This window comes from Jaculus jaculus, chromosome 8 (genome assembly GCF_020740685.1).
Source record: "Jaculus jaculus isolate mJacJac1 chromosome 8, mJacJac1.mat.Y.cur, whole genome shotgun sequence".
Classification (NCBI taxonomy): Eukaryota; Metazoa; Chordata; class Mammalia; order Rodentia; family Dipodidae; genus Jaculus; species Jaculus jaculus.
Window position 1 is genome coordinate 40,499,773 of NC_059109.1, and position 27,619 is coordinate 40,527,391.

The window sequence follows — 27,619 nt, forward strand, 5'->3', positions numbered from 1 at the left end:
CAATTATATATATACAGGGTATTTTCAAACTTTTGTCCTGATGAACCAAAATAAATGTGTCCTAAATTGTCCTCCATGTCTAAATAAGTTTGGCTCAAAGTAACATCTAGACTACACACTAATTTGATTTGTAAAGCAAATTATAATCGAACAGTATAACATTATAACCAAGTAATGAGTCTCAGCCAATCATAGCAGCTGAACTTCTAGCCAATCACAGGCTAAAAGCTAATCAGATACTTGTATATGTTACATCCTTTTCTCTGATTATAAATATAACTTATACAAGGAGGGAGAGAAGGGAGAAAATTCTAAGCCATAAGTGATGGCTAAATTGTCAACTTGATCTGTTTAGTAATCCACAGACATCCCTTTTAGGTGGGTGTCTGAGGTTGCTTCCTGGAAGGACTAACTGAAGGAGGAAGCCCTTCCCCCAGGGTGAGCCCTTCCCCCAGAGCTGGTGGCCCCTCTCAGATGGGAACTTTATATAAGGAAGCTCTGGGAGAAAAGAATCTCCACTTCCTTCCACTTGGCCACCTTCCAGCATGGAGAGGCCAGCATGAACTAAAGACCTGCATGGATTGAAGACTAGCGGCTCCTCAGGAAGCCTCCAGGGCTTCATTGCTGGATTGGGACGGCTGAGGCATCTAGCAACGTGGACTAAGCAGCTACCAGGTTCCTTGATTCTCAGGCCTGCATCCACTTTTTGACTGCCATAAGCTAATCCAATAAATTCCCTTTTAATATAATTCATTCTATCAGTTCTGTTCCTCTAGAGAACCCTGACTAATATGCCATATGTCCCAGTTATCTAAATGTGTTGGCAATCAATCTCAGGTCCTCATACTTACACACAAAGCACTTACTTTTCCTATCTGGGGTTTTGTTAATAAAATAAGAAAACTATCATGAACTGCCAAGCCAAAATATCTGAATTATTGGACTTTTAGCAGAGCAACCAACTCCTCCTTCCATTCCTATACCCAGCCCCACTGGACCAACTCAGCAAAGGTTGCTTAGAGGTTATTTTGTAGTGTTCTGAGAACTGCTTTTGTTTTGAAGTGGAAGATAGTACATTGTTTGCCCACACAGAAGTTTTTCATGGCATTGTCAGCATTTAAAACATGAACTGGCTGGGCGTGGTGGCACACGCCTTTAATCCCAGCACTCGGGAGGCAGAGGTAGGAGGACTGCTGTGAGTTCAAGGCCACCCTGAGATGACAGAGTTAATTCCAGGTCAGCCTGGACCAGAGTGAGACTTACCTCAAAAAACCAAAAAAAAAAATAAAAACATGAACTATTTCTCATAAAAATGTGAACTTCTAGTTTCTCTCAAAACATGGGAAGATTCCAGCAGCCTAGGCTAGGATTTTCATTGAGCAGTTATGAGCTGAGGCTGAGTATTGGCTCCCATTTGGCTGGTGTAGCCTCCCTACAATGGCTGTAGCTATCATGGCTCATGTACTGTTCTGGAACTTCAAGCCAAAGCTGTCCTTGGCAACTATGTGTCCCAGAATGGGTTCCTTAGATACAGCCCCTGAAACAGGGGTTTAAGTTTAATTAATGTACTAGAGGAATGTCTTCAGGAGCACATGTGGAAGAAACTAACAAGGGCAAGGGCACAAAGAAAATAATATATGATCTAGAGTGAAGATGAACTTTAGTCTGATCCTTGGGGAAGCACCACAGAGTTCATTCTGCCTTGAGGTGAGAGGTCTGAGGTGAAGAGGGTGAAAGATTTGACTCCCATTTGCCTCTGCACAGTTCACCAGGGAAGGGCACAGGACTGGGGAGATAGACACACAACATGTGACAGATAAAAGAGAATGGACAGCATTCCTGCAATCATCTCTCTATTTGGCATAAGGGAACAAAAGCAAGGCTATAGGGCTAAATGTGTTGAGAAACACAGGAGAGTACATTTCTTTGTGGAAATGAAGAATATACTTACAATATCGACAGGTGAACAGCATGAACACTGGGCTGCTATAATCCTTATAGAACATCCTCAGACTTTGTAAATACCTGTGTTCATGCCTATGTTAAAATCCACCACCCCTGCCAGGCTCTTGGGAAGTAGATGGTCAAGGTTAATTGGGCAAGAGCAGAATGGTATACTTTAGGATTATTGAAGACTATGCAGAAACACTATGAGGCCAGGGTGCAATAATCAGAAAAGGACCCCAATAAGTACATTACAGCATCATGACTAAACCTATAACACCACCCACCACCTACCACCTAGGGAGGTTATTATTATGCTAATCCATGTGTTATCACTTTTCTAATTACTTAAAATAGTCTTTCAGAGTCAATAATGAATTGACAAAGAATACACTTGAAAACATCAATAAAAGTAAATGCATAAAGCCAGACATGGTGGTGCATGTCTTTAATCCCAATACTTCGTAGTCTGGGGTAGGATCACTGTGAGTTTCAAGCTAACATGGGCTAAAGTGAGATCCTTCCTCAAAAAAATTACAAACAAACAGGATGTTAATATAGATAATAATGTCATATAGCCCAAAACAAATATAAATTTGTATAACATGACATAAAATTAAGAAATGGAGAAGCCATTGACCACCACAGCTTACATACCTCAGAGCTGGACAGCCCAGAGTCTCTATCGTCTAAATCTTTCAAAAGTTCATCCAGTCTTTTCTTCTCTCTGTCAATCATAGCCACTGGATTTTTTGAATTCTTGGCCAACTACAGAATTTATCAGTGAAAATATTAAGTATTTAAAGCAATTTATAATTGAGTGAAATAAGAACAGAACTTGAGGCTTCTTAAAATACATATGCTAAGGTGAAATCTGAGAGGCCAGGCATTTAAATTCGATTTGTTAGGTAATTTTACTGTACATCTTTTGTATATGGCCACTCTCCAAGTAAAAGTATTTTCAGAGTAAGCGAGTCCTCTTGTTAGCCATTTGAACAAAAACTTTATATAAAATAACAAAACAGGAACCATTTTCAAATTTCTCTTTCCTGGTATATGGCTACAGATATAGATGTTATAGATAGATATAGATACAGAAACACATTTATTAAGGCATTGAGAAGGACTCTTGTTGCCAGTTGCTGGTAGCATATATCCACTAAATGACACTGCTTATAAATTTTAAGAATACTGAAATCAAGCTGGAGAGATGGCTTAGCAGTTAAGGTGCTAGCCTTCAAAGCCTAAGACCCATGTTCGGTTCTCCAGATATAAGCCAGATATACATGGTGATGCAAGCTTGCAAGGTCGCACATACGCACAAAGTGGCACATGTGTCTGGAGTTCGATTATAGTGGCTGGAGGCCCTGGCATGCCAATTTAACCCTCTCTCTTTCTCTTTTTTTTTTCCTCTCTCTCACTCTCCCTGCCCCCATTAAAAAAAGGGCCATTCTGTTGGACTTACCTCAGGGGAAAAAAAAAAAAAGAATACTGACATCCTGAAATGGTGACAGGAGGATCAGAAATTAAAGGTCAGAAGCTGTACAGTGGGGTTAGCCTGGGCTACATGAGACTCGGTCTCAAATAAAAATAATAAATTTCCATAATATATAAATATTTAAATGTTTGATGACCATTATTAAAAGGAGTAAAGGAGAGGTGATATAAAGCTGCTGTCTGTGTCAGAAAGAGATCAGATGGGGAGGACACTCTACTGCTCTTGGAACTCTAAACAATATATCAGGATACAATGGACCAGCACAGAGGCAGTTTAAGTTGGAATTTCCTGAAGAAGATGACACAAACATGGGACACAGAAAAATGGAGAGTGGTAGAGGCCAATCCAGCAGTGGCAAGCTGACTCATGAAGCCAATCTGCCCAGAAACACCATGGCAACTTGAGAAAGCATCTGACCTGCACTGTGGCAAGCCTGACCCTCTCCTACTACTCATGCTTTATACTCGCCCACATGGCTTGCTAGTGACTAGATGCCCACACATCACGGTGAGCCTTGTGCCCCACCGTACTTACCTTTCTTGCTGTGAATAAACCTGTTAGCCTTCTGCTCTAGCACAGGAGCCCCTATACTCACCAGTTTGCATTAAAAACAAGCCACGTGAGGCTGCAGGGCTTTAAAATCAAGGACAAACCTCTTAAGCAGGGAGTTGGCCAAGGGTAGTGACCAGATGCCAGGAGGCTCAAAGATCGCAGACTACCAGTTAACTCCTTCCACTCCTGCTGCTCTGGCATGAACATTTCTCATTCTAAGTTCTCAATGCACTAGCAAACAGTCAGCCTCATGGAAGGTAAGGAGAGAAAAGGGGAAAGGAGAAGGAGGGAGGGAGAAAAAAAGAAACTGTACTAATGTACAAGTTAAAATCTGGAAGGGAAGCACTGTCCAAAACTATGTTTTCCAAGTTGGAGGAACCAGACGATTTTCGGGTATGAAATAAGTCTAACTGCAGTTAGCATGACTGAAAGGGACAGGATAAAACAGGATGGATTGGCACAGCCCAGGACAAGACAAAACAACAGTAACAGGATGTAACAGAGTAGAATGCAGAAAGCAGTGAGCATAAGTATCAGTCCATGAGCCATTCTTTCAGCCAAATACACTAAACCAATCATGCACACATTAATTTTAGTCAAAAATACTTAAGCCCTCCACATAGTATTACATTTTTGCACTTATTTACTCCCATATCTTGCCTCCTGCTTTGCAGAATACATACCTCAATGTTTCGCTTAATAAAATCCTGGCTGTGTTTGCCCCTGAGCTCAGTCTTTTCTGTATTTGCAAAAGGCTTTTCTGCTTTGATTGATGACTCGCTTTTTCTTACATCACAGATAAAATCTAATGTTTTAAAAGTTCAAAATTATTTCATAATTACAATTTTAAATACTAAAAATCCACTTTAAGCATACATTAAAATATATTAAAAACACACAAAGAAACATAATTTCTCAAGTCCAGATACAAAATCTGATATATATGGAGATTTTTTTGTTAAAAAGATAAATGTGCTGCTATAACTTCCAAAGGAGATTTCATTAACCCTTCTGTGTTATGATCATATATCAAACCTATGCTCACAATTCCTTGGGAACAATATAAAATATGAACAGGGTTCCAACTCATACACATTAAAACAATCTCTGATGTTATGGGAATTTTTTAATATATGTTTATTTTGTTTTTATATGAAATGGAACTTTCCCTGAAGGCTAGGGTTATTAGTTTGCCATTAATCTTTCTGAATTACAAACTTTTCATTCAAGCTTATTTCTTGTTTTAAAAAACTGTGTGTGTAGCCAAGTGTGGTGGCACACACCTTTAATCCAAGCACTTGGGAGGCAGAGACAGGAGGATCGCCATGAGTTTGAGGCCATCCTGAGCTAGAGCAAGACCCTACCTTGAAAAAAGAAAAAGAAAAAAGAAAACCTGGGGGGGGGGGGTTGCGGGGGATGGTGAGGGAAGCATGTAAATCATGCATGTGTCACTTTGCTTCACGTGGGTACTAGGAAATTAACACCAGGCTAGTAGGCTTTGAAAACACACTCCTTTAACCACTGAGCAATCTCCCCAGCTAAGCCTGTTTCTTTTAAGTAAAATCTGGAGTCAAGCATCCTGCATGCTCCACATTCTATTGCATAAACCCTATTGTCAGTTTCCCAGACCTGCTGAGGGACTTGAAGAAAGCTTGAAGATACTTAGACCAGAGTGCTCAAAGCAGAGGATTTGAAGAAACAACTGCTGGATTCATTCTCCTCATGAAGTGTCTTGTTTTCACTATGTCATGTTAAAGCTCTTTAATGAGCCTTTCATTAAAGTCTAAAACAGGCACAAAGAAGTTCTTTAAGTAGTAAATGGGACTCACCCTGCAAAATAGTGCAAGTTTGTGGAAGGTGGCTCAGTGGTAGAGTGCTTGCCTATCAGATGTGAGCCCCTACATTTGATTGCCAGTACAAAAAAAAAAAAAAAGTTAAAGGTATAATAAATTACCATAGTAAAGTTCAAAAAGGAAAAATCACCAGTCAATAGCTCAATCCAGACTAGGTTTATTTAAAAGTTCTCTTTGAAAGAGGTTACCTCAACAAAAAGAACTAGGAAATATAATCACTTGGTGCATTAATAGCACATTATCAAAGACTCAATACAAATCTAATAATTAGGAAATAAATTTAGATGGAAATAGATGGAAAATGAGGAAAACAGTAAGATCTTTGGATTTATATTCTTTCCAGACAAAAGGGCTAAAATTTTTCTAGGCAAATAACCCTTGCTTTATACTAATAGTTTCATTAATCAATCACATAATTACTTTTTTTTTGAGACATTGTTTCATTCTACCCTGGGCTGACCTGAAACTCTGTGGCCTAGGCTAGCCTCAAACTCATAGCAGACCTCATACCTCAGCATCCCAAATACTGGGGTTACATGCATAAACCACCATGATAGGTGCATACTTACTTTTTAAAGAAACTACCAACAAATGAAGCATGGAGTTTTTGTTATTATGTTGGTGACTGGATATTCCATGTGTAAAATATATCACTTTTTCCCATCATTCGTGTTAATACAAAGTCATTTTAGTTGACATATGATATGCATATATGCAGATTAAGTTTCATTATATACTTAAACAATGCATTAAACTCAAATTAAATGCAGCCACTTCTACACTTATAATAAAGTCCCTTTAAAACATACTTCTAGGGCTGGAGAGATGGCTTAGCGGTTAAGCACTTGCCTGTGAAGCCTAAGGACCCCGGTTCGAGGCTTGATTCCCCAGGACCCACGTTAGCCAGATGCACAAGGGGGCACACGCGTCTGGAGTTCGTTTGCAGTGGCTGGAAGCCCTGGCGCGCCCATTCTCTCTCTCTTTCTCTCTCTCTGCCTCTTTCTCTCTGTGTCTGTTGCTCTCAAATAAATAAATAAATAAAAATTAAAAAAAAAAACATACTTCTAGTAAATTAGGAGGGGGAAAGACATTGAAAATATCTTATTTAAAATGTCTCCTTTCCACTGGACAAAGTGGTTCATGCCTTTGGTCCCAACACTTGGGAGGCACAGGTAGGAGGATCACTGTGAGTTTGAGGCCAGCCTGAGACTACATAGTGAAAAAAAAAAAAAAAAAGAACAAAATGTCTTCTCTCCTTCCCAGTCAGGTGTGGCATTTCAGGAGCTGTCCTGTCACTCAGTGACTCCACCTCTGCTAGGTTGGACAAGTTGTTTAGACTAGAGACAGGCACCTGATTCCACCTGGGACAGTCTCTCCTCTAGGTTTGTAAGTGAGAATTCTTCTCAATGACTCACCATAGCACATGCTCTCAGAAGCCAAAGAGAGCCATCTGCCACCAAGCTTCTCACTGCCACCCCCAAGCCAGGTTTCCATCATTTGCAGCCTGCTTTTAAAAAACTCTTCATTATACAAATTTCAAGTACCCCATAGTGGACTGAGATAACTCAAATTTGATTATGTGCCATCAGTTTGTTTATGGTGCTGGTATTAAACCCAGAGCTAGGCATGTGTTCTACCTCCGAGCTACAGCCTTGGCCCTTTTTTTTTTTTTTTTTTTTTTTTTTGGTTTTTTGAGGTAGGGTCTCACTCTGGCTCAGGCTGACCTGGAATTCACTATGTAGTCTCAGGGTGGCCTCGAACTCTTGGCGATCCTCCTACCTCTGCTTCCCGAGTGCTGGGATTAAAGGCATGCGCCACCACGCCCGGCTCATCCTTGGCCCTTTTGTTATGTCCCACCTTGAACTGCGTCTATGTCTTCCGTCCTCTGCTTTGAATTACACAGAATCATTTTCATCCATGAATATTTCTGAATAGAGCCAACAATCCTTGTGACAATATACACATTAATAAATTAATAAATATACAAATTAATAAATTAATTAATAAAACATACCCTTCTTGACATTCTGCATATGATTTTCATAATCTTCTGGAGGGACCTGAGTGTGAAACACTGAAAAAAAGGTGTCTTCATCCTCAAGTGAAGAATCTAGAGATACAAAAAAATAATTTTTTTCAATCTTCACAGAATAAAGAACTGTCTACTCAGTTTCTTTAAAAAGAAGTAAGTTCTCTCTTGGATATTTACACAAAGGTCTCCAAGTCAACATAACACAGAGATATTTGTATATCAGTGCTATGCACAATAGCTAAGTTATAGAACCTAAGTTCCCAACAACAGAGGAACGGCCAAGGAAAATGAGGTGCATAATAAACAACGAAACTCTTTCAGCCACAAAGAATGAAGTTTCAGGAAGATGGATGCAATTGGATTTGCTCATATTAGGTGAATTAAGCCAGACTCAGAAAGACAGATATGTTTTCTCTCATTTGTGAGCCCTAGATTTTATATAGTCACATAAAATTATGTATGTGAACATTAAATGAAAGTAGAAGTAAAAATGTGTTGGGTAACAAAGGGGACAGATGAGATGAGGAAAGGGTAAGAAGGGGGACTGTAGGGAAGAAGCAAGCAGGACAGCATATGCTCAGCCTACAATATACCTACAGGAAATCAAGAACTTTTGACAGGGCTCAAGAGATGGCTTAGTGGTTAAGGTGCTTGCCTGCAAAGCCAAAGGACCAAGATCAATTTCCCAGGACCCACATGTCAGATGCACAAGAGGGTGCTTACATCTGGAGTTTGTTTACAGCTGCTGAAAGCCCTGATGTACCCATTCTCTATCTTTCTTTCTTTCTTTCTTTCTTTCTTTCTTTCTTTCTTTCTTTCTTTCTTTCTTCCTCTCTCCCTCTCTCCCTCTCTCTCTCTCTCTCTCTTTCTCTCTGCTTGTTTTTCTCTCCCTCTCTCAAATAAAAATAAGTTTTAAAAGTATTTTTTTTAATTTGACAAATATATTGAGAGGTGTATACCTTGAGGTGCATGCCATTAAAGAGGGGGAAAGCTATGAAAAAATAAAAACTGAGAAGAAAGTCTAAAAGGCTAGAGAGATGGAACAGTGGTTAAAGCTACTTGTTTACAATGGCTGACAGTGTGTGTTTGATTCCCCAGTACCCATGTAAAGCAAGATGCACAAAGGGGTGCACGCACCTGGAGTTTGTTTGTAGAAGCAAGAGGCCCTGGTGTGCCCGTACAAACTCTCTCTCTCTCTCTCTCCTCTCTCTCCCCCTCTCTCTCCCCCCCCCCCTCTCTCTCTCTCTCCCCCTCTCTCTCTCTCTCACACACACACACACAATATTTTTAAAAAGAAAATCTGAAATAAATAATAAAACGGGTTATTTTTAATATTCTCAATCCCCTCCATACAGGATTTAAAAAGATACAATATGGGCTGGAGAGATGGCTTAGCAGTTAAGGCACTTGCCTGCAAAGTCTAAGGACTCATGTTGGACTCTCCAGGTCCCACATAAGCCAGACACACAGTGATACAAGCGTACAATGTTTCTCATGAGCCTGGAGTTCAATTTGCAGTGGCTGGTGGCCCTGGTGTGCCAATATTCTCATTCTCTCTCTCCCTCTCTCTCTCTCTCTCTCTTTCTCTCTCTCTCTCTCTCAAAAAGAAAAAAAAAGGCCAGTCTGTTGTGCTTGCCTCAAAAAAAAAAAAAAGACACAACGTGTCTCTCACACATAAGACGTTGTTTTTAAATATATATATAAAATATATAACTTGAATATTCTCAATCCCTGCCATACATATGACTAAAAACAACACAATGTGAGCATCACTCCCAGGTAAAAAGGAAATCATCTTCATATACATGAGCCACTGAAGCAACCTACAGAAGTCGGGGTAGTCTACAGCATTTCCCTAGAAGCACAAAAGAGGACTATAGAGTGTGCTAAAATGGCACAAGTCTAGATTTTATGAATCCAAACCTCAACATTCTTGGTTTTTTGTTTTGTTTTGGTTTGGTTTGGTTTTTCAAGGTAGGGTCCCACTCTAGGCAAGGCTGACCTGGAACTCACAATGTAATCTCAGGGTGGTCTCAAACTCACAGCAATCCTCCTACCTCTGCCACTCCCTCATGCCAGGATTAAAGGTGTGTGTCACCATACCCAGCTAAATCCCAACATTCTTAATAAGAGAATATACATGCTTAGCAGCTATAGTTGTGGTTTTCTTTCTATGCACTATGCATTTTTAAAACTCCCCATACCACCAGAGAATGAAGAATGAAATTCAATACATGCAAATTTTCAAAAAAAATATTTAGGAGCCCAAAGAATCCCTGTATAGAATGCAAAATGTGACAAAACTACCTAACTATGTGACAAATGTGTAGAACGATCTCAGTAAAGGGAAGCACAGAACAGGACACTCACCTAAGTAACTCTGAAAATGGAGTCTTGGAGACCAAAGGCAATACAAACTCCATATGAGCACTAAATTTCAGTTGCTTGTTTCCCATAGGTTGACAATATTATACAGCATAATAGGGTTGAACTATTAAGTAAACAGATGGCAGAGGATGTAAAATGGGTTTTGCACTATTGGAATGGAATGTCAGATGAGCAAAGGGGAAGGAGTTGCAATGTACTATGTGATACTTGAATGCAGACAGTGACAGCAGCATATATAAACTCAACCTCTTCTTACTATACATGGAAATAGTTACATATGAGTATACATATATGTATAAGTATATGTATATTTATATGTATGGTATATATCATCAGATATGTATGATCAGTTGTACCAGCATTTCCTTTCTTAGAGAATATTATACCTGGCACCCAGGTACACACATATGTGAAAACCAGAGAATAATCTGGGGTGTTATCTACTGGAACACTGAGAAAAGGTCTCTCACTGGCCTGAAGTTTACTAGTTAAGGTAGACTGACTGGCCAGCAAGCCATAGGGATCTTCTTATGTACACTTCCCTAGCACTGGGATTACAGGTGCATGCCACCATGGCTAGCCTTTGTTTGTGGGCTGTGGAGATTGAACTCAAGTCCTCCTGCTTTCAAGACAAGCATTTTAACAACTAAGCCACCTCTCCAGCCCCAGATACTGAGTTCTACTACTCTCCAATAAATGAACCAGGACACCTTGGAGAAATGGCTAATTCTAGGACTCAAATGAAAAAAATAGTATGTGAATCTGGAGCCAGAAAGTAAGGGCATATTTGCTAAGCGCAATAAAGCAAATCTCATGATGAACACATGTGCCAAAGGGACATAGAAGCCAACTGAGAGAGCTCCAGATGGCCAAAGCTGGAAAAAATGTGACCAAAAAATAAAGTAGTACCCAAAGTACAAAATAAATATCCCTAAGTTTATACTGGTATAAATGAACAAAATATTAAATTTCAAGATACTGTATGTGTAGATATTCTGCTTTCGATGTGATAAATATGATAAAACATAACTCCATATTCCTTGTGAGAGGGCTGTACATATCCACTTCCTTCCAAAAAGTTATACTTGGAAAAGAAAAGGAAATGGAGTAACTTCATAGCAGAAAACTCTGACCAACAATTCCTCGGCTAGGTGATGGATTTTAACATCAGCAGTGCTGGTATGCTAATACTATGATGTCATGTAATAAAAACAGCACATTAACTCTATAGTCTTCCTCCCAAGAAGACAGAACTCAGACTAATGAGACAATCATAAGACTCATTCCAAGGATGGACATTCCACAAAATGCCTCAAGAGTATTCCTCAAAACTGTCAAAGCCATTCAAAACAAGGAAAGTCTGAAAGTGTCACAGCCCAAATTAGACTACGAAAATGTGAGCACTAAATGCAATACAGTATCCTAGATGGGATAATGGTACAAAGGACATCAAGTAAAAAGGTGGGCTTTACTCATTAGTAACATATAAATACTCGTTCACTACTGATACAACAAATATATCATACTAACTAAGGTGCTCCTAATAGGGGAAACTGGGTATAAGTAAATAGGAAATCTCTGTAACATCTCTGTAATTTTTCTTTCAATGTAAAATTGTATAAAAATAAAAGGTTTGCTTTAAAATTTTTCCACATATTTTAACAAGGAAAAATAGGAATGAAATTATAAACAGGAAATATACAAACACTAAGAAAAATGACTACTAACTTCCTATATGAAATTTCATATTAATAAATTTTCAAATTGCAGTAAATGGATACTTTCAAATCTAGGGTCATAGCTACATTGCTAAATTGATTCCAGAAGAATGAGTAAACTGAAAGAGAAGAGTAAATATGAAAGAGGCTGAGGAGAGTCATCTACTGCCTCCAAGAAAATAATCTGAACCAGATGGTTTTTCCAGTGATAGCTTTCAAATATTTAGGGAACAGATAATCCTCTTGTTATATAAGCTGTTTCAAAGCATAGAAATAAATGAGTAGCCCCACCCACTCATTTAATGAAGTTAAAATAGCTATCAAAGTAATCACATATATAAATAACCACAAATCTCACCTTCACCCCAAATGCCATAACACACATACACTCACAAACTAAATTTGCTTTATAGAAAAAAAATTCTGAATGCATTCACCCAGTCAAATCTGTACTAAATTCAATGAATAGTCTTCCAAAACCAAGAAAGATTTGCCCAGAAAGAAAAGGCTGTTTTAATACTTATATCTATTAATTTTACCATATTAAATAAGTTTGCAAAGGAAAATCCGTAATTTAAATGTATTTGATACAGTTCAACACTAAGTCTACAATTTTCAGGAAAAGGATCAATTACTGAAATGAACACTAAGATTAACATATCTTTGTTTGTTCATAACTTTAAAAGACCAAAGGCAAACTATTAAAGATAATTAAAATGAGTAAGATAGCATAGTTAAGTGTCTAAATAGAAAACACATTATAAATGTCTAATAAAGCCACTAGCTTTTCTCCATGTCATTAATACCTCAGTAAAAGTATGTCAGGGTAGTCATCTCTTAAGGTAATAACAGTAAGGAGGTATATAACACCTATGGGTAGCTAATGTACAAAACCTGCAAAAAGTCCTTGATATATAAAAAGACAATGCATGAAACATCATTTTCCTACTAATACTGTCTAAGAATCATGGGAATGCTAACAAAATTGAGCAGTTACTGGGTGTTTTAAGGACTATAAGGTGTCATGTTATAAGAATACATAGACATCCTAAAGTTGGGTTTTTGTCATAAGAAACTAAGAGGTCCAGCCAACAGCCAGCATGGAACACAAGTCTACCATGAACCAAGTGATTGAGCTTGGAAGCAGTTTCTCAGGCAACAGTAGAGTCTTTAGGTAATGGTAGCTCTGGCCATCAACTTGACCACAACCACATAAGGAACACTGTCAGAACTAGACAGCCAAGCTCATCCAGATGGCTGAAAGTCTGAAAGCTTGCTGTTTTAAGCTGCCAAGTTTTGAGGTTAGTGTGTTACACAGTAAGACATAACTAACATAATTAACAGTATAGGGAAATAATGGCAGCTAGGAGACAAAACCTATTTGAATAGCCTAAAAGAAAAATGCTGAAGTCTAGGATCGAAATCATTAATACAGGTTAAAAGAGGTTAGGCACAGAAATGGTAGAACAAATTATCTTCTGAGGAGCTGTTTCTCAGGGAAGAAGTATGAAAAAGTGACTAAGGGATGCTCTATGGCTCTAGTTTGAGAAGAACAAGCTCACTCATTTTGTTCCTGGCAAACCTGTGTCCCTTGCTGGCTCTTGGCTGGACCTCAGTACTAGTGCCACTGTTACTCAAAAGAATTAAAACATACAAAGTAAGAACTAGATTTCAAAAATAGGAAGAAGACAGGAAAAGAAGAGAACCAGAAGACAATAACTCAGTAAACGTCTCACATACTTTGTGTGGTAGTGTGTGAGATGCTACAGAGATGTCAAGTGAGATGAAAATCAGAAGTACTGCTAATGGTGTAGAACATTCTTTCCACAAGTCAGACCTATAAGGAAAGTGGGGGGGGGGGGAAGGGACTGATTGGCAGCTGTCTGGGAGAAAAGTTCGGTTTATATGATTGACTGATGTTGTTGTTGGTCCAACAGTTCTTTCATTCTGCTTTAGGGTTAGAATATTCAACAGTAAGTGGAAGGGGAAGAGGCAGAGGAGCAAAGATTGAAGCCCTAGATTTTTTTCTTTAAAAGCTGGAGAGATGACAGATGTTAAGGCATTTGCCTGCGAAACCTAACAACCCCAGGTTCGGTTCCCCAGTACCCATGTAAGGCAGATGTACAAAGTGGCACATGCATATGGAGTTCATTTGCAGTGGCTAAGCGACCTGGTGTGCCCATTCATTCATTCTCTCTCTCTCTCTCTCTCTCTCTCTCTCTCTCTTCTCTCTCTCTCTCTCTCCTTTCAAATTAATTAATAATAATAAAAGAGCAACTGGCTGGGTGTAGTGGCACATGCTTTAATCCCAGTACTCAGGAGGCTGAGATAAGAGGATTGCTGTGAGTTCCAGGTCACTCTGGACTAGAGCAAGACTCTACTTGGAAAAACCAAAAGGAAAGAAAGAAAGAGAGAAAGAGAGAGAGCAGCAATTGATGAGTTAGGAGCTGGGTGGTAGGAATAGGATGGAACTGACATGGACCTCAGAGAAGAGAACCTAACTTCCTAAAGTGAGATGGAAGGAGCAGCTGTTGGAGGCAGGGCATCACAATGAAGTTTAGAAACAGAAGGAAATTGGTGGGCGCCTCAGTAGGTCCATTTTCTCTAGAAAGTGAAGCCATGAGAGAAAGTACTGCAGAAGAAAATAGGAAGTTAGTGAAAGACTGAAGTCTTACCTTTGGAGAATGCAAAGGATTGCTAAGTAATGCTAAGAACTCAACAGGGGTTAAAAGCTCCTTAGCTATGTCGGCAGCACAGGTGTGTGATATCCTATCCCCCTCAGTCCCCTGTTGATCCAGATAGAAAGACATTACCAGATTTAGTAGTTTAATCTTAGCATTCAGGAATAGAAGTATGATATGTCTAAATTTAATAGAAAAGGCAAGAAAGAGGTATTCACAAATTTGGGGAAAGCCTAGTTCATTGAGATATTGATGGTTTTCTTTGAATGTGCCCCTATCTTACCATGGCACACATATTCCCCACTGCAACATTTGGCTAGTCCCATTGCAATGCCATTTGCAAATAAAACTTGTTGTTGGGTTTATTTGGGGTTTTTTTGCTTTGATTTTTTTTTATGTTGTGTTTGCATGCATTTGTAAATTTGGAGCTGGAAATACAAGAGAAAATGTGACAAAGGCAAAAACTAATCTCAGCCAGGCGTGGTGGTGCACGCCTTTAATCCCAGCACTCAAGAGGCAGAAGTAAGAGGACTGCCATGAGTTTAAGGGCACCCTGAGAATACAGAGTGAATTCCAGTTGAGCGTGGGCTAGAGTGAGACCCTATCTCGAAAAACCAAAAACAAAATAAAATAAGAATAAAACATTTAAAAAAAAAAAAAACTAATCTCTACACAAAGCACTGACTGATGACCAAGAGCCCTGTCACTAGATGCTATGTCTCAAAGACTGTTGAACTACATTTCTGTAAGGGCTAGAAACTAGGGGAAATGACTGGTGGTGTAAGGTGCTTGACTTTTACAACACTGTTCCAGAAAAAGCTAAAAGTGAGCCCTCATTATTGGGATGGGCAGACTTGTAAATATTTTGGAGATCTCCAACAAATGCTATATTGTTCACTCTAAATTCTCAGGAGTTAAGTTGGAAGTGATTATGTGTGGATAATAAAGCCAAAATTCAGCACAAATAAGCAACGCAGTTTTCATCTTTTTCTTGGGACTCAAGGTATCACTTGTGTTTAGAGCACTGTATACAAAACTAAATTTTAAAAAACACAGCAACAACTATTTTTCATTTATTGGCTATTGGTTATTTGTGATGTTAGAAGAGGACTGTGATGGAGTTTATGTTGGAAGAACTGAAAAACAGATTGGGAATTGTCATTTAGCCACCAGTTACTTCTAAATAGGAGGTTAAGAAAAACACTCACTCTCAGAATTCTCCCTTTGTTTAAATGAAGAATGTGGGTTTCAGTGTGCCTGGAGTATGTGATTTAAGGTCAAGAGCACCCTCCTACAAAGAGGGTGCAACAGCTAGTTGATGCCACCTAGTGGAAGGCTTACAAGTGCTTTGCACTTGCTGGGTCACAAGAAATTATAAACACAGCAAACATTTCTGCTTCCCTAATGACACTTATAGAAACATTTTATTTTTAAATTAATGGTTATATATGTTTAATCAAAATAAGTTTTTGGTTTTTCAAGGTAGGGTCTCTCACTCTAGCCCAGGCTAACCTGGAATACACTATGTAGTCTCAAGGTGGCCTTGAACTTACTGCGATCCTCCTACCTCTGCCTCCTGAGTGCTGGGATTAAAGGCGTGTGCCACCACGCCTGGCTAATTTTTGTTTTTTATTATGACATAACTAGCTGAATATGGTGGTGCATGGCTTTTAATCCCAGCACTTGGGAGGCTGAGTTAAGAAGATCTCCATGAGTTTGAGGCCAACGTTGGGCTACAGAATGAGCTTGAGGTCAGCCAGGGCAAGAGTGAGACCCTGCTTCCAAAAAAAAAAAAAAAACTTATGAGCTCAATGAGAAACAGGAAAAAAAAAATCCTCTCACAATTTACCTACATTGAAATAGCAGGAATTTATTACTTTGAAAAAATCTATGCTGTGTTCAAGTTGAACTTTTGTGTTTTTATCCATTTCTTTCAGAGATGCAGTGGAAAGACTGCTAATACAACAGCTCTTCATCTGATGAACACAAAAAAATCCTTCTTTAGAATAATCTAAAAATTTCATAGTGACAAGTATTTTTAAAATATGGCCAGGCATGGTGGTGCACACCTTTGATCCCAGCAGTCGGGAGACAGAGGTAGGAGGATCACCATGAGTTCAATGCCATCCTGAGACTACATTGTGAATTCCAGGTCAGCCTGGAATAGAGTGAAACTCTACCTCAGAAAAACCATATATCTATATAATGATTAGGCTTACAATATAGCCTGAAGTAAGAAATAACTCCTTTCTTGTGATTTTCACATTTAATAAATGATTGATAAAGATGCAAAGAGCCAGCAGGAAATTTTATTAGAGAATTGGCTTTTCAGCAGGGTATGGTAGCACACACTTATAATCCCAGCACTTGGAAGGTGCAGAAAGGAGGATCAGAAATTCAAGATCATCCTCAGCTACATAGTGTGTTTGAATCCAGCCTGGACTTCACTAGAGACCCTGTCTCAAAAGGAAAATGAAATAAGAAACAGGCATTAAAAAAAAAAAAAAAAAGAGCCGGGCATGGTAGCACATGCCTTTAATCCCAGCACTCGGGAGGCGGCAGAGGTAGGAAGATTGCCATGAGTTCGAGGCCACCCTGAGACTCCGTAGTGAATTCCAGGTCAGCCTGGGCTAGAGTAAGACCCTACCTCAAAAAAAAAAAGAGAGAGAGAGAGAGAGATGGAGGAATTGGCTTCTTATTCTTTAGGGAGAGGAAGGAGACCAGAAAGCAAGTAGGGAAAGAGGGCAGTGTAGATATAAATAACAATGTGTAGTGACATAGATCATGAGACTTTCACAATGAAACACATTTCTTTTTTTTTTAAGGTTTTTCTTTCATTTTTTTGTTTATTTTTATTCATTTGAGAGCGACAGAGAAAGAGGTAGAGAGAGAGAGTGAGAATGGGTGCGCCAGGGCTTCCAGCCACTGCAAACGAACTCCAGACACATGTGCCCCCTTGTGTATCTGGCTAATGTGGGTCCTGGGGAATCGAGCCTTGAACCAGGGTCCTTAGGCTTCACAGGCAAGTGCTTAACCGCTAAGCCATCTCTCCAGCCCGAAACACATTTCTTTATATACTAACAAATAAGAAATAATAATTTTTAGCCAGGTGTGGTGGCACATGCCTTTAATCCCAGCACTTGGGAGGCAGAGGTAGAAGAATCACCATGAGTTCAAGGCCAGCCTGGGACTACACAGTGAATTCCAGGTCAGCCTGGGCTAGAGTGAAACCCTACCTTGATAAACCAAACAGAAAGAAAGAAAGAAAAAGAGGAAGGGAGGGAGAGAGGGGGAGAGAAAGGAAGGAAGGAAGGAAAGAAGGAAGGAAGGAAGGAAGGAAGGGAGGGAGGGAGGGAGGGAGGGAGGGAGGGAGGGAGGGAGGGAGGGAGGGAGGGAGGAAGGAAGGAAGGGAGGAAGGGAGGGAGGAAGGAAGGGAGGGAGGAAGGAAGGGAGGGAGGAAGGAAGGAAGGGAGGAAGAGAAAAAAATAATAATAATTTTTTAATGTTTAAAGAATTGGCTTTTCTGTAAGAGAGAAGCCACCCAGAAAGACTCTAATTACATATAAAGAAGCCAAGAATGCACTGACATTTTCCCTTCATTTTGAATGAGCTATCTCATTCTCAAGTATGAGCTCATGAAGACACCACCATGGAAAGGACAAGGTACTATAGGTGCCAATGCTGTGGGAACAGGGAACACCAATGTGAATGCAGAAAAGGGTGAAAAAGGATGGAGAAATCATATTGTGAATACTAACATGAACTTTGTGGCTGCCAGAAAATAGAGAAAGGTCATTCAGAGCTAGAAAGATGGCTCAAGGGTTAAAGATGCTGGCTTAAGAAAGGTCATAAAGGAAGTTTTGGGGACAATATGCTGTATATCTTGACTGTGGTAATTACAAAACTGTATGTGCTTGTTAAAACCTATTTCAGAGACTGGAAAGGGCTCAGCAACTAAAGGCACTTGCCAGCAAAGCCTGACAACCCAGGTACAATTTCCCAGTACTGGCATAGAGCCAAACAAAGTGGCACATGTGTCTACAGTTAATTTACAGCAGAAAGAGGCCCTATCATGCCCATTTTCTCTCTCTCTCCTCCTTCCCTTTCTTCTCTCTCTCTCAAATAACTTAAAAAATTCAAATGTTAAAAAAACCTATAGCACTGTATAATAAATTGAGGTGAGTTTAACCACTGTAAGAGAATTGTATCTCAATAAACTTGACTTTAAAAAAGAAATAAACAGGGCTAGAGAGATGGTTTCGCAGTTAAGTGCTTGCCTGTGAAGCGTAAGGACCCCAGGTTCAAGGCTCAATTCCCCAGGACCCATGTTAGCCAGATGCACAAAGAGGCGCACAAGTCTGGAGTTCATTTGCAGTGGCTGGAGGCCCTTGTGCACCCATTCTCTCTCTCTACCTGCCTCTTCTCTCTCTGTCTGTCATACTCAAATAAATAAAAATGAACAAAAAAATTTTTTTAAGAAATAAACAGATACATTAATAAATATCAAAAAAGTATAAAAACAAGTTAGAAAAGAATGTGCTTTGGTATTTTTCATCAAAATAAATAATATTCTTAATATTGAAGAAGTCCTTCAAATTGACAAATGAATATTTTATTTATGAAAGAGCATAATATATAAGTAGTAATTCACAACATGGCTAACCAAAATAATATTTAACCTCCCTGACAATAAGAGAGAAGAATCATTATGATTTAATTTTAATTGAATAAACATACTACCTACAAAATCCAGTGTCATTGTGGGGACAGGAGAGTAATATTCAACTTCAATATTGGTAGAAGTTTAAGTTAAGTCAGTCTCAGAAAATCTTTTAAAAGTCCAACTCCTTTGACAAGATCATTTTTGTGGGGTGTTATGATATTGTTTAGTTGAGGAGAGTCCTCTGTGGAACGAGGACAGGGGACATAAGAGGAAATATGACTAATTTGCAATATGCTCATATATTAAAGTTCACAATAAAAAAAGGAAAAAAGAATAACCTTGGTAACTGTGGTGGTTTGATTCAGGTGTCCCCATAAACTTAAGTGTTCTTAATGCTAGGTCCCCAGCTGATGAAGATTTGGGAATTGACGCCAGCTTCCCCTTGCCAGTGTTTGGCACACTTTCCTGTTGCTGTTGTCCACCTGATATTTCCCAAGACGTGATGTCTACTCTCTGCTCATGCCATTATTTTCTCCTGCCATTATGGTAGCTTCCCCTCGAGTCTATAAGCCAAAATAAGTCTTTTATCCCCACAAGCTGCTCTTCAACAGGTATTTCCTGCCAGCAATGCAAACCTGACTGCAACAGTAACCTTACAGAGAAGAAGTAAACCAACCCCACCTTAACTAAATGGTCAAGGTTAGCATGGCCAATAATACATATAAACACTATATATCCTAAGTTTGTATATGAGGGTCTATAATTCTGGAAGCTGCTAAAATGAGTAACTCCCATCTAACAATGAATAAACATCACAAAAATATTTCAGTATATTTTACAAAATATTTCATCAGAACTCTCTAAAAAGGTCACAAGACCCAAAGAAAGGCTAAGGTTCTATCGCAGAGTCCATTAGAACGAGGAGACATAGCAGCTAATGCAATAAGATCCTGGACAGGATATTACAAGATTAAAAAGAAAGGTGAGAATAACTGAGAAGGTCGTCAGCTTAATTAAAAGTATTGTTTAAAAAAAATGTATTGTAGCAACGTTGACTTGGTGGTTTTGGTCATAATACTATGGTCACATAAGACAACCTTAGGGAAAGCAGGGAACAAGGTACACAAGAAAGCTCCCTCGCCTCCTCCTTGGTGCCTTGCTCCTGCTCACAAAGAGCCCAGGAGGATCCGGCAAGTGTTTGCCAGGAAGTTATCAGTACTTGCTTCCTCCTTAATAAAATAAAAGACTTACCCAAGATGGGTAGACCCCACTGCAAAAAAAAAAAAAAAAAAAAGGAATTCAACAAAGAACTGGACATGATGCAGAAAAATGCAACAGAAAACAAAAAATCAATAGATCTTTTAAAAGCCTCTCTAGAAGCCCTTACAAACAGTTGACCTGGTAGAGGACAGAACCTCGGATCTGGAAGACAAGCCAGAAAAACTTTTGATCTGGAGTCAAAAAATCATATAAGCTCAAAAAAATCATATGAACAGAATATGAGAGAATTGTGAGATATCTTAAAATGACCAAACATCCAGATCATGGGTACACCAAAAAGGGAAGAAATCCAGGCCAAAGGCATAGAGATCATATTCAACAAAATTATGGAAACTTTCCCAATCTCACAAGAGAGGCCCATCCAGATAAAAGAAGCTCAGAGAACACCAGATAGGACCAAAGAAAAAACTCTCTCTCCAAGGCATATCCTAATTAAAACTAAAAATGAAAACAAAAAGAGAGTGCTAAATGCAGAAAGAAACAATTCATTAAATACAAAGGCAATCCCATCAGAGTTACCTCAAATTTTTCAATGGAAACCAGAAAGCCAGAAGGGCTTGGAATAGAATACTTCAAAGCATAAAAAACTATGGCTTCCAAACCAAACTGTTCTACCCAGTGAAAGTACCCTTCATAACAGACGGAGAAATGAAAAGTTTTCATGACAAAATCCAGCTCTATGATTATATGAATACAAAGCCAAACCTACAGAGAATATTTCAGGAAATACTCCACAGAGGAAAATCAAACAACAAACCTCAAGAGCCTACAAGAGAAAGATCATAGTAACCAATACTAGAGCAGTCATGAAAACAACAATGCACCAAACCCCATAAACCATCCAGAATGGCAGGGATTAAATCAAAACTCACAGTTACTATTCTAAATATTAATGGACTTAACTCACCCATAAAAAGATATAAGTTAAAATGGTAGATCAGAAAAATGGACCCTTTAATCTGCTGCCTTCAAGAAACCCACCTAATCACTAAAGATACACACTTTCAAAGGTAAAAGGATTAAAATTGATTTTCCAACCAAATGGAAATAAGAAACAAGCAGATTTGACTATATTAATATATGACAAAATAGACTTCTCAGTAGAAGAAATCCAAATGGCTAATACTCACTTAAGAAAAGGTTCAAGATCTTTCATTATCAGGGACATGCAAATTAAAACTATGAGATTTCACCTTACTCCAGTCAGAACAGCAATCATTAAAAAATCAACTGATAGGGCTGGAGAAATGGCTTAGCAGTTAAGGCACTTTCCTGAAAAGCTAAAGAACCCAGGTTCAATTCTCCATGACCCACATAAGCCAGATGCACAAGGTGGTTCAAGCATCTGCAGTTCGTTTGCAGTGGCTGGAGGCCCTGGCATGCCCACCACCCCCCACCTCTTTCTCTCTCTCTCAACTAATATGTAAAAATTAAAAAAGAATTGAATCAACCAACAATAAATGTTGGTGAGGATATGGGGAAAGAGGAACGAACCCTCATTCACTGCTGGTAGGAATCCAAACTTGTACAACCACTATGGAAATGAATATGGAGACTCCTGAAAAGGATGAAAATTGAGCTACCAACAGACTCAGTTACTCCTCTATTGGACATATATCTTAAATACTCCACTCTTCACTGCAGAAATATTTGCTCAATCATGTTAAGAACTAAAAACTGGAATCAACCCAGATGCCCATAATTTGACAACTCGATAATAAAGATAATAAAGACACAATGGAATTCTACTCAACAGTAAGGAACAATGATATAATGAAAGTTGGAATAGATTATAGTAAGCAAACTCACACAAGCACAGAAAGACAAATGCCACATGTTCTCCCATATCTGTGGTTCCTAACCTGGAACAGCTTGGGTTGAAGGCATACCTGACAGGCAACTCAAAGAACAGATAATAGGGATAGAAGTGTTTGGGTAAAGGAGAATGGGAGGGCAGAGGGAGATGCACAAAAAACTAATTCCAAAAGGAACTGGTACCATAGAAACCTTTCCCTTGGATAGTAGACTAAACTATATAACTTTCAAGAGGAGCATGCAGGGATCAACTGATTAGAAAGGCCCTAGAGCAGGTAGGATGAAGCCTAACCCTAAAACATTTGGCTCTGGCTTATAACTCTCAGTACCAGAAATTGGTTACAACCTACATTGAGCTGTTAATCGAATGGACCTACAAGGTCCCCAAAACAAGACAGGCTTCTGTCAATGCACCTGATTACCCACCTGAGGTAAAAGGTAAGACTTTATTGCTACAGATATCACATGCTGCCAACACAGAACATTGAGATTCAGCTGGAAGGGAGCCAGTTCTCAGACATTAGCCTATATAGTGCTGAAAAGTGCTACATGAGCTGCTGGGGGAAAATGGTCAACAATGTTGTGTGTAACAGGGGATATTGTTACATAAAGCAACAAGCCTGACAAGATGTACACACCTGTGAAATAGTGGCACCCAACCTAGGTGGGTATCCCATGGCTTTTTGATTAGCTAAGATCCGTTCAATGCAAAGGAACCCATAGTTGGAGCTGGGAACTGAGTCAGAATCCTATGGAGACCAAGATCATGGACTCCAAGAAGCTCCCTCTAGTCTTTGACCAAAAGAGAGGCTACACCAATCAAAATATCTCTTAATTAACAATGTCCATCCCATTTAACCTATGCTGACCTCAATCTCCATTGGAAAATCTATTTTTCTTTTTCAGAAGGCAGCAAAAACCATGGAGATAAACCATACCTTGCCCATCAGCCAGGGCCCAGACAAAACCACAGAGGAATTTGTGAGACAAGCAAGAGTGCTGCTTCCATGATAAGCCTGACAATCCACATGACATGGTGATGGAGACAGACATTGAGGATACTCAAAACATATCAAAGCAGAATTCCAAAAGCCACTGAGAGCCAAACACTAAAGCAGACTTAAAACACACCCACCACACCTCAGGACATTTTGAAGAAGAGGGGATGGGAAGATTTTAAGAGCCACAGAGTGAGAGGGAATATCCAGGAACACTGTCCCCCTACAATGACTGACAGCTACTCTCACAACTCCATGGTGAATACAAGCAATCCCACTGAGGAGGGCCCTCAATGGGGGCAGGGAGGAGGGAGATGATGGACATGATGTGTCCACACAAAGTTTCTACTTAATAAATAAAAAAGGAATATTCACAAATATAAATACATACAAGGGAAAAGTAGAAATACATGTGCAGAAGTGGCTGATCTCAAAAAGTAGGACTAAGAGACAGAGGAAAGAGGATCACTGTGAGTTTGAGGTCAGTCTGGGACTACACTCATACTAGTTCCCATTATTCTTATCTCATGGGATCAATTATTTCCTCTGAGAAAGAGTCACACATATGATGGTCATGGAGGCACATGCCTTTAATCCTAGCACTTGGGAAGCAGAGGTAGAAGGGTTACTGTGAGTTCGAGGCCAGCCTGGGACTACAGAGTGAGTTTCAGGTCAGCCTGGGCTAGCATGAGACCGTATCTCAAAAATAAAAGTGTCACAGAGGAAAAAAAAAGTGGGGGAAATGTTTGCATTGGGAATTTAACTTCACTCCAATGACATCATTACACTTGACATCAAAGAAGAAGGGATGGCATCTCCATTTACCCACCGACAGCTTCTGTAGATGCAGCAGTCAAAGCAAAAAACTTTTGTGTATTTTCTATCTCCTCATTAGTTTGTAAAACTTCATTACTCTTTGCACACTAATGAAAGAAAAAAATACAGTTTAAGTATGAGAAAAGAAGGCAACTGTACCCATGATTCTTATTCAACAGTTCTCAATCATATATATTCACACAAGAAGGCTCAAGCCATTCATATTCTTTAACTAGGAAATTGCTTTCACACAATTCTGTTATTGTTTTCCCAGATAAACTTGAAGCACTTATCTATCATCATATGGTAATTATATTGCTTATAATATTTTAAGTTTCAGCAAGATATTTTATAATTAGTGAATAACTCAAAAATATACTATCATCAGACATTTCAAGTTTGGTGCTGCTTTATTGTGTTTCCATATATAATTCTTATGTTAAAGGAAATTAAAATTTGCTTTGATCTTCAATAGAAAAGAGTAGCAGGGTAACTTTTTATGCTACGTTTTATTTAAAAAAAAGTCTTATCTCTACTTTAAAACAGTACATTTTTGATGTTGCTTTCTTTACATTGCTTTCTTTCCATCTCAGTGGTCTTTCTGGAAAGCTCATAAATATATTTCTATTTACTGCATTCTAAATTCATATTACTGTCTAGGAAAATTTCCTCTGAAGTTAGTCACCTGATCACACACACACATACACATACGTACTATTACTACTGTTATCAATTCCACAAAATAAATCAATAAGGCAGATCACATTAGCATTATCACAAACCATGTTTTTCTTACTCCTATTAGAGGAGACTGATTCTTACCATTTCAGCATATGATCATATAGTTCTTACCTTAACTTCTTCCCACAGCTTTATTCTCATTTCTAGACCTTGCCTCTTAATTTCTTTTTCTCTACATTGTCTTTTTGCCAATATCTTATCAAGTCTGTGCATCTTACAAATAGCAGATTGAAGCTGGGGATCTTCTTCTAATTGAAGATCATCTGTATTATGTTAAAAATAGAAATGGGTTTTAAGTTTAGTAAAACAGTTTTGTTTTGATTTTGCTTTTTCCTTTCATCCAACAAATATTTATGTCTGATGGCAATGATTACTACATTGGTGTCATGTAACTAACTTGGTTTACATGGTGCTTTTTAATTCACCTTTTCAGGTTATTATCTAATAACATTGAGAAATAGATATTTATCTCTATAGTTGAGATAACTTAATCCTTTCAAAAAGCTAATGTTATTCTAAGTGGTTCTCTGGTGCTCTTCAAATTCTAAGGTGTTCCACTTTCATTTTGCTATACCTTCCATTTACCTGAATGAAAAACAGCAACTAAGGAACTGCCTCAAATTAACTAAAAGAGAAGCCATGCACACATAGAGCTACATTAAAAAGCAGTATTCCTAAGTCATAGAGTGATTCCAACTTACAGAGGAAACGTACCCAAATTAGTTCTCTGTGAAAATAGATATGGCTTTTTTTTAATGCAACTATCATTTTTTCCAAGTGGCTGAAGAACATGAAAATATTCTTGAGAAGTAAATAATTGGTATCTTACTAGCTTTCATCATTCAAGTTTTAACTTATAACTAGCAATAATGATAATAGCAGATAACATTTATAGATATGCTTCACATGAACAGTGATAACTGCTTCCTCAATCCTCATCTAACCCTGTGTGGTGGTATAATTAGGAAACAGAGGCCAATCTATGTCTGAGTTACATACTGGTCCACGATGGTCAAATGACAGAGTAGCTTCCACCCTAATTTGTCTGACTCCAGGAAAACCAGTCAACACTCCCTCTGTGAAATCTAATGGAAACTGACAAAGAGCATAAATGTTTAAGTATTAAATCTCAGACATCTCTGGTTAACTCATTAATAATGGCACATGATATAAGTGAAGCCAAACTTAGCAACTTTTGAAAATCCAAAGAATCTAGTGGCATTGCCCTGTTGTATATAATACTTCCTCTCTGAAGAAAAAAGAAGTCAGAATCTTATCACAAAATAGTATTAATCTTACTAATAGGAGGCTCCTAAAGTCATTTTGCTTTCATTCTATAAATGCAATCACCTCAAATTTAGTTCTCAACTGCTACTCTTAGCATTCTCAGGCTCACTGTCTATAAGGTAAACAATATGTCAGACATTTTGAACTAACACAGTATGAATAAATATAAACAACTAAATATAAACTATAGAACTGGGCCAAGTAGCTAATCTCAACAATGTTGTTTCCTGATAACTACAATTTCCATCTCCTGTCCTGTGAGAGCTGACATCATTCCAGACACATTCTTTTAATTTTTTAAAAATTTTTATTTATTTGAGAGAGAGAGGAAGAAAAGGGAAGGAAAAGGAAGAGAAGGGAAGGGGAGGGAAGAGAAAGGGAGAAGAGGGAAGAGAAGGAAAAGGAAAGGAAGTGAAGCAGGATGCCAGGGCCTCTTGAAAATGAACTCCAGATACATGCACATCATTTGGAGTATCTTTACATGGATACTGGAGAATCAAACCCAGGCCATCAGGCTTTGAAAGCAAGTGCCCTTAACCAATGAGCCATCTCTCCAGCACCCCCAGACACACTCTAAAGCACCTCTCGCCTTTCCAGCCTTACAAATTTTTGACAACCCAAAGCAATGTTTGCTTATATGGGTTATATCTTATAATTATAGTTATAGCTATATCTACTTATTGACTTGTAGTTACATATCAGAAATCAAAACTGAGGGGCTATAGAAATGGATCAATAGCTAAAGACCTAACAACCCAAGTTCAATTCCCCAGTACTCATGTTAATAAAGATAGATGCATAAAATGGCACATGAGTCTGGAGTTTGTTTGTAGCAGCTGGAGGCCCTGGCATGCATATTCTCACTCTCTCCTTCTGTCTCTCTCTCCTTGTAAATAAATTAAAATACTTTAAAAGCTTTAAAAAAACCAATGTTCAGTGCTGAAGAGATGGCTTAGTGGTTAAGGCACTTGCCTGCAAAGCCTAAGGACCCATGTTCAACTTTCCAGACCCCACATAAGCAAGATGCACAAGGTGACACAAGCACACAGGTCACAAATGCGTACAGGATGGCACATGCATCTGGAGTTGAGGCTCTAGCATGCCAATTCATTCTCATTCTCCGTCTCCCTCTTTCATAAAAAAATACAAAAAAGATGTTTAAAAAAAGAATTCAAAACTGAAATAGCCAAGCATGATTATGCACACCTGTAATCTCCATTCAGGACGCAGAAGCAGGAAGATTATGAGTTTAAGGATATCCTTAACTCTGCACAGTGATACCCAATCTCAGAAGAAAAAATAGGGTGAGGGGTAGCCAAAGGGCTATAGATGTAGCTCAATGACAGCATATG

General features: G+C 38.7%; 1 protein-coding gene across 2 annotated transcripts in view; it reads right to left on the reverse strand.

Moving 5' to 3' along the window:
* Fsip1 (fibrous sheath interacting protein 1) overlaps positions 1-27,619 on the reverse strand; it is a 213,365-nt gene that overhangs the window by 164,405 nt on the left and 21,341 nt on the right. For both annotated transcript variants that reach the window (XM_045156922.1, XM_045156921.1), the window contains 5 exons: positions 25,092-25,243; positions 24,253-24,346; positions 7,862-7,957; positions 4,678-4,799; positions 2,602-2,712 (listed from right to left, as the gene is read on the reverse strand). In XM_045156922.1, the coding sequence (XP_045012857.1) occupies positions 2,602-2,712; positions 4,678-4,799; positions 7,862-7,957; positions 24,253-24,346; positions 25,092-25,243 (575 nt within the window). The remainder of the gene's footprint in view (positions 1-2,601; positions 2,713-4,677; positions 4,800-7,861; positions 7,958-24,252; positions 24,347-25,091; positions 25,244-27,619) is intronic.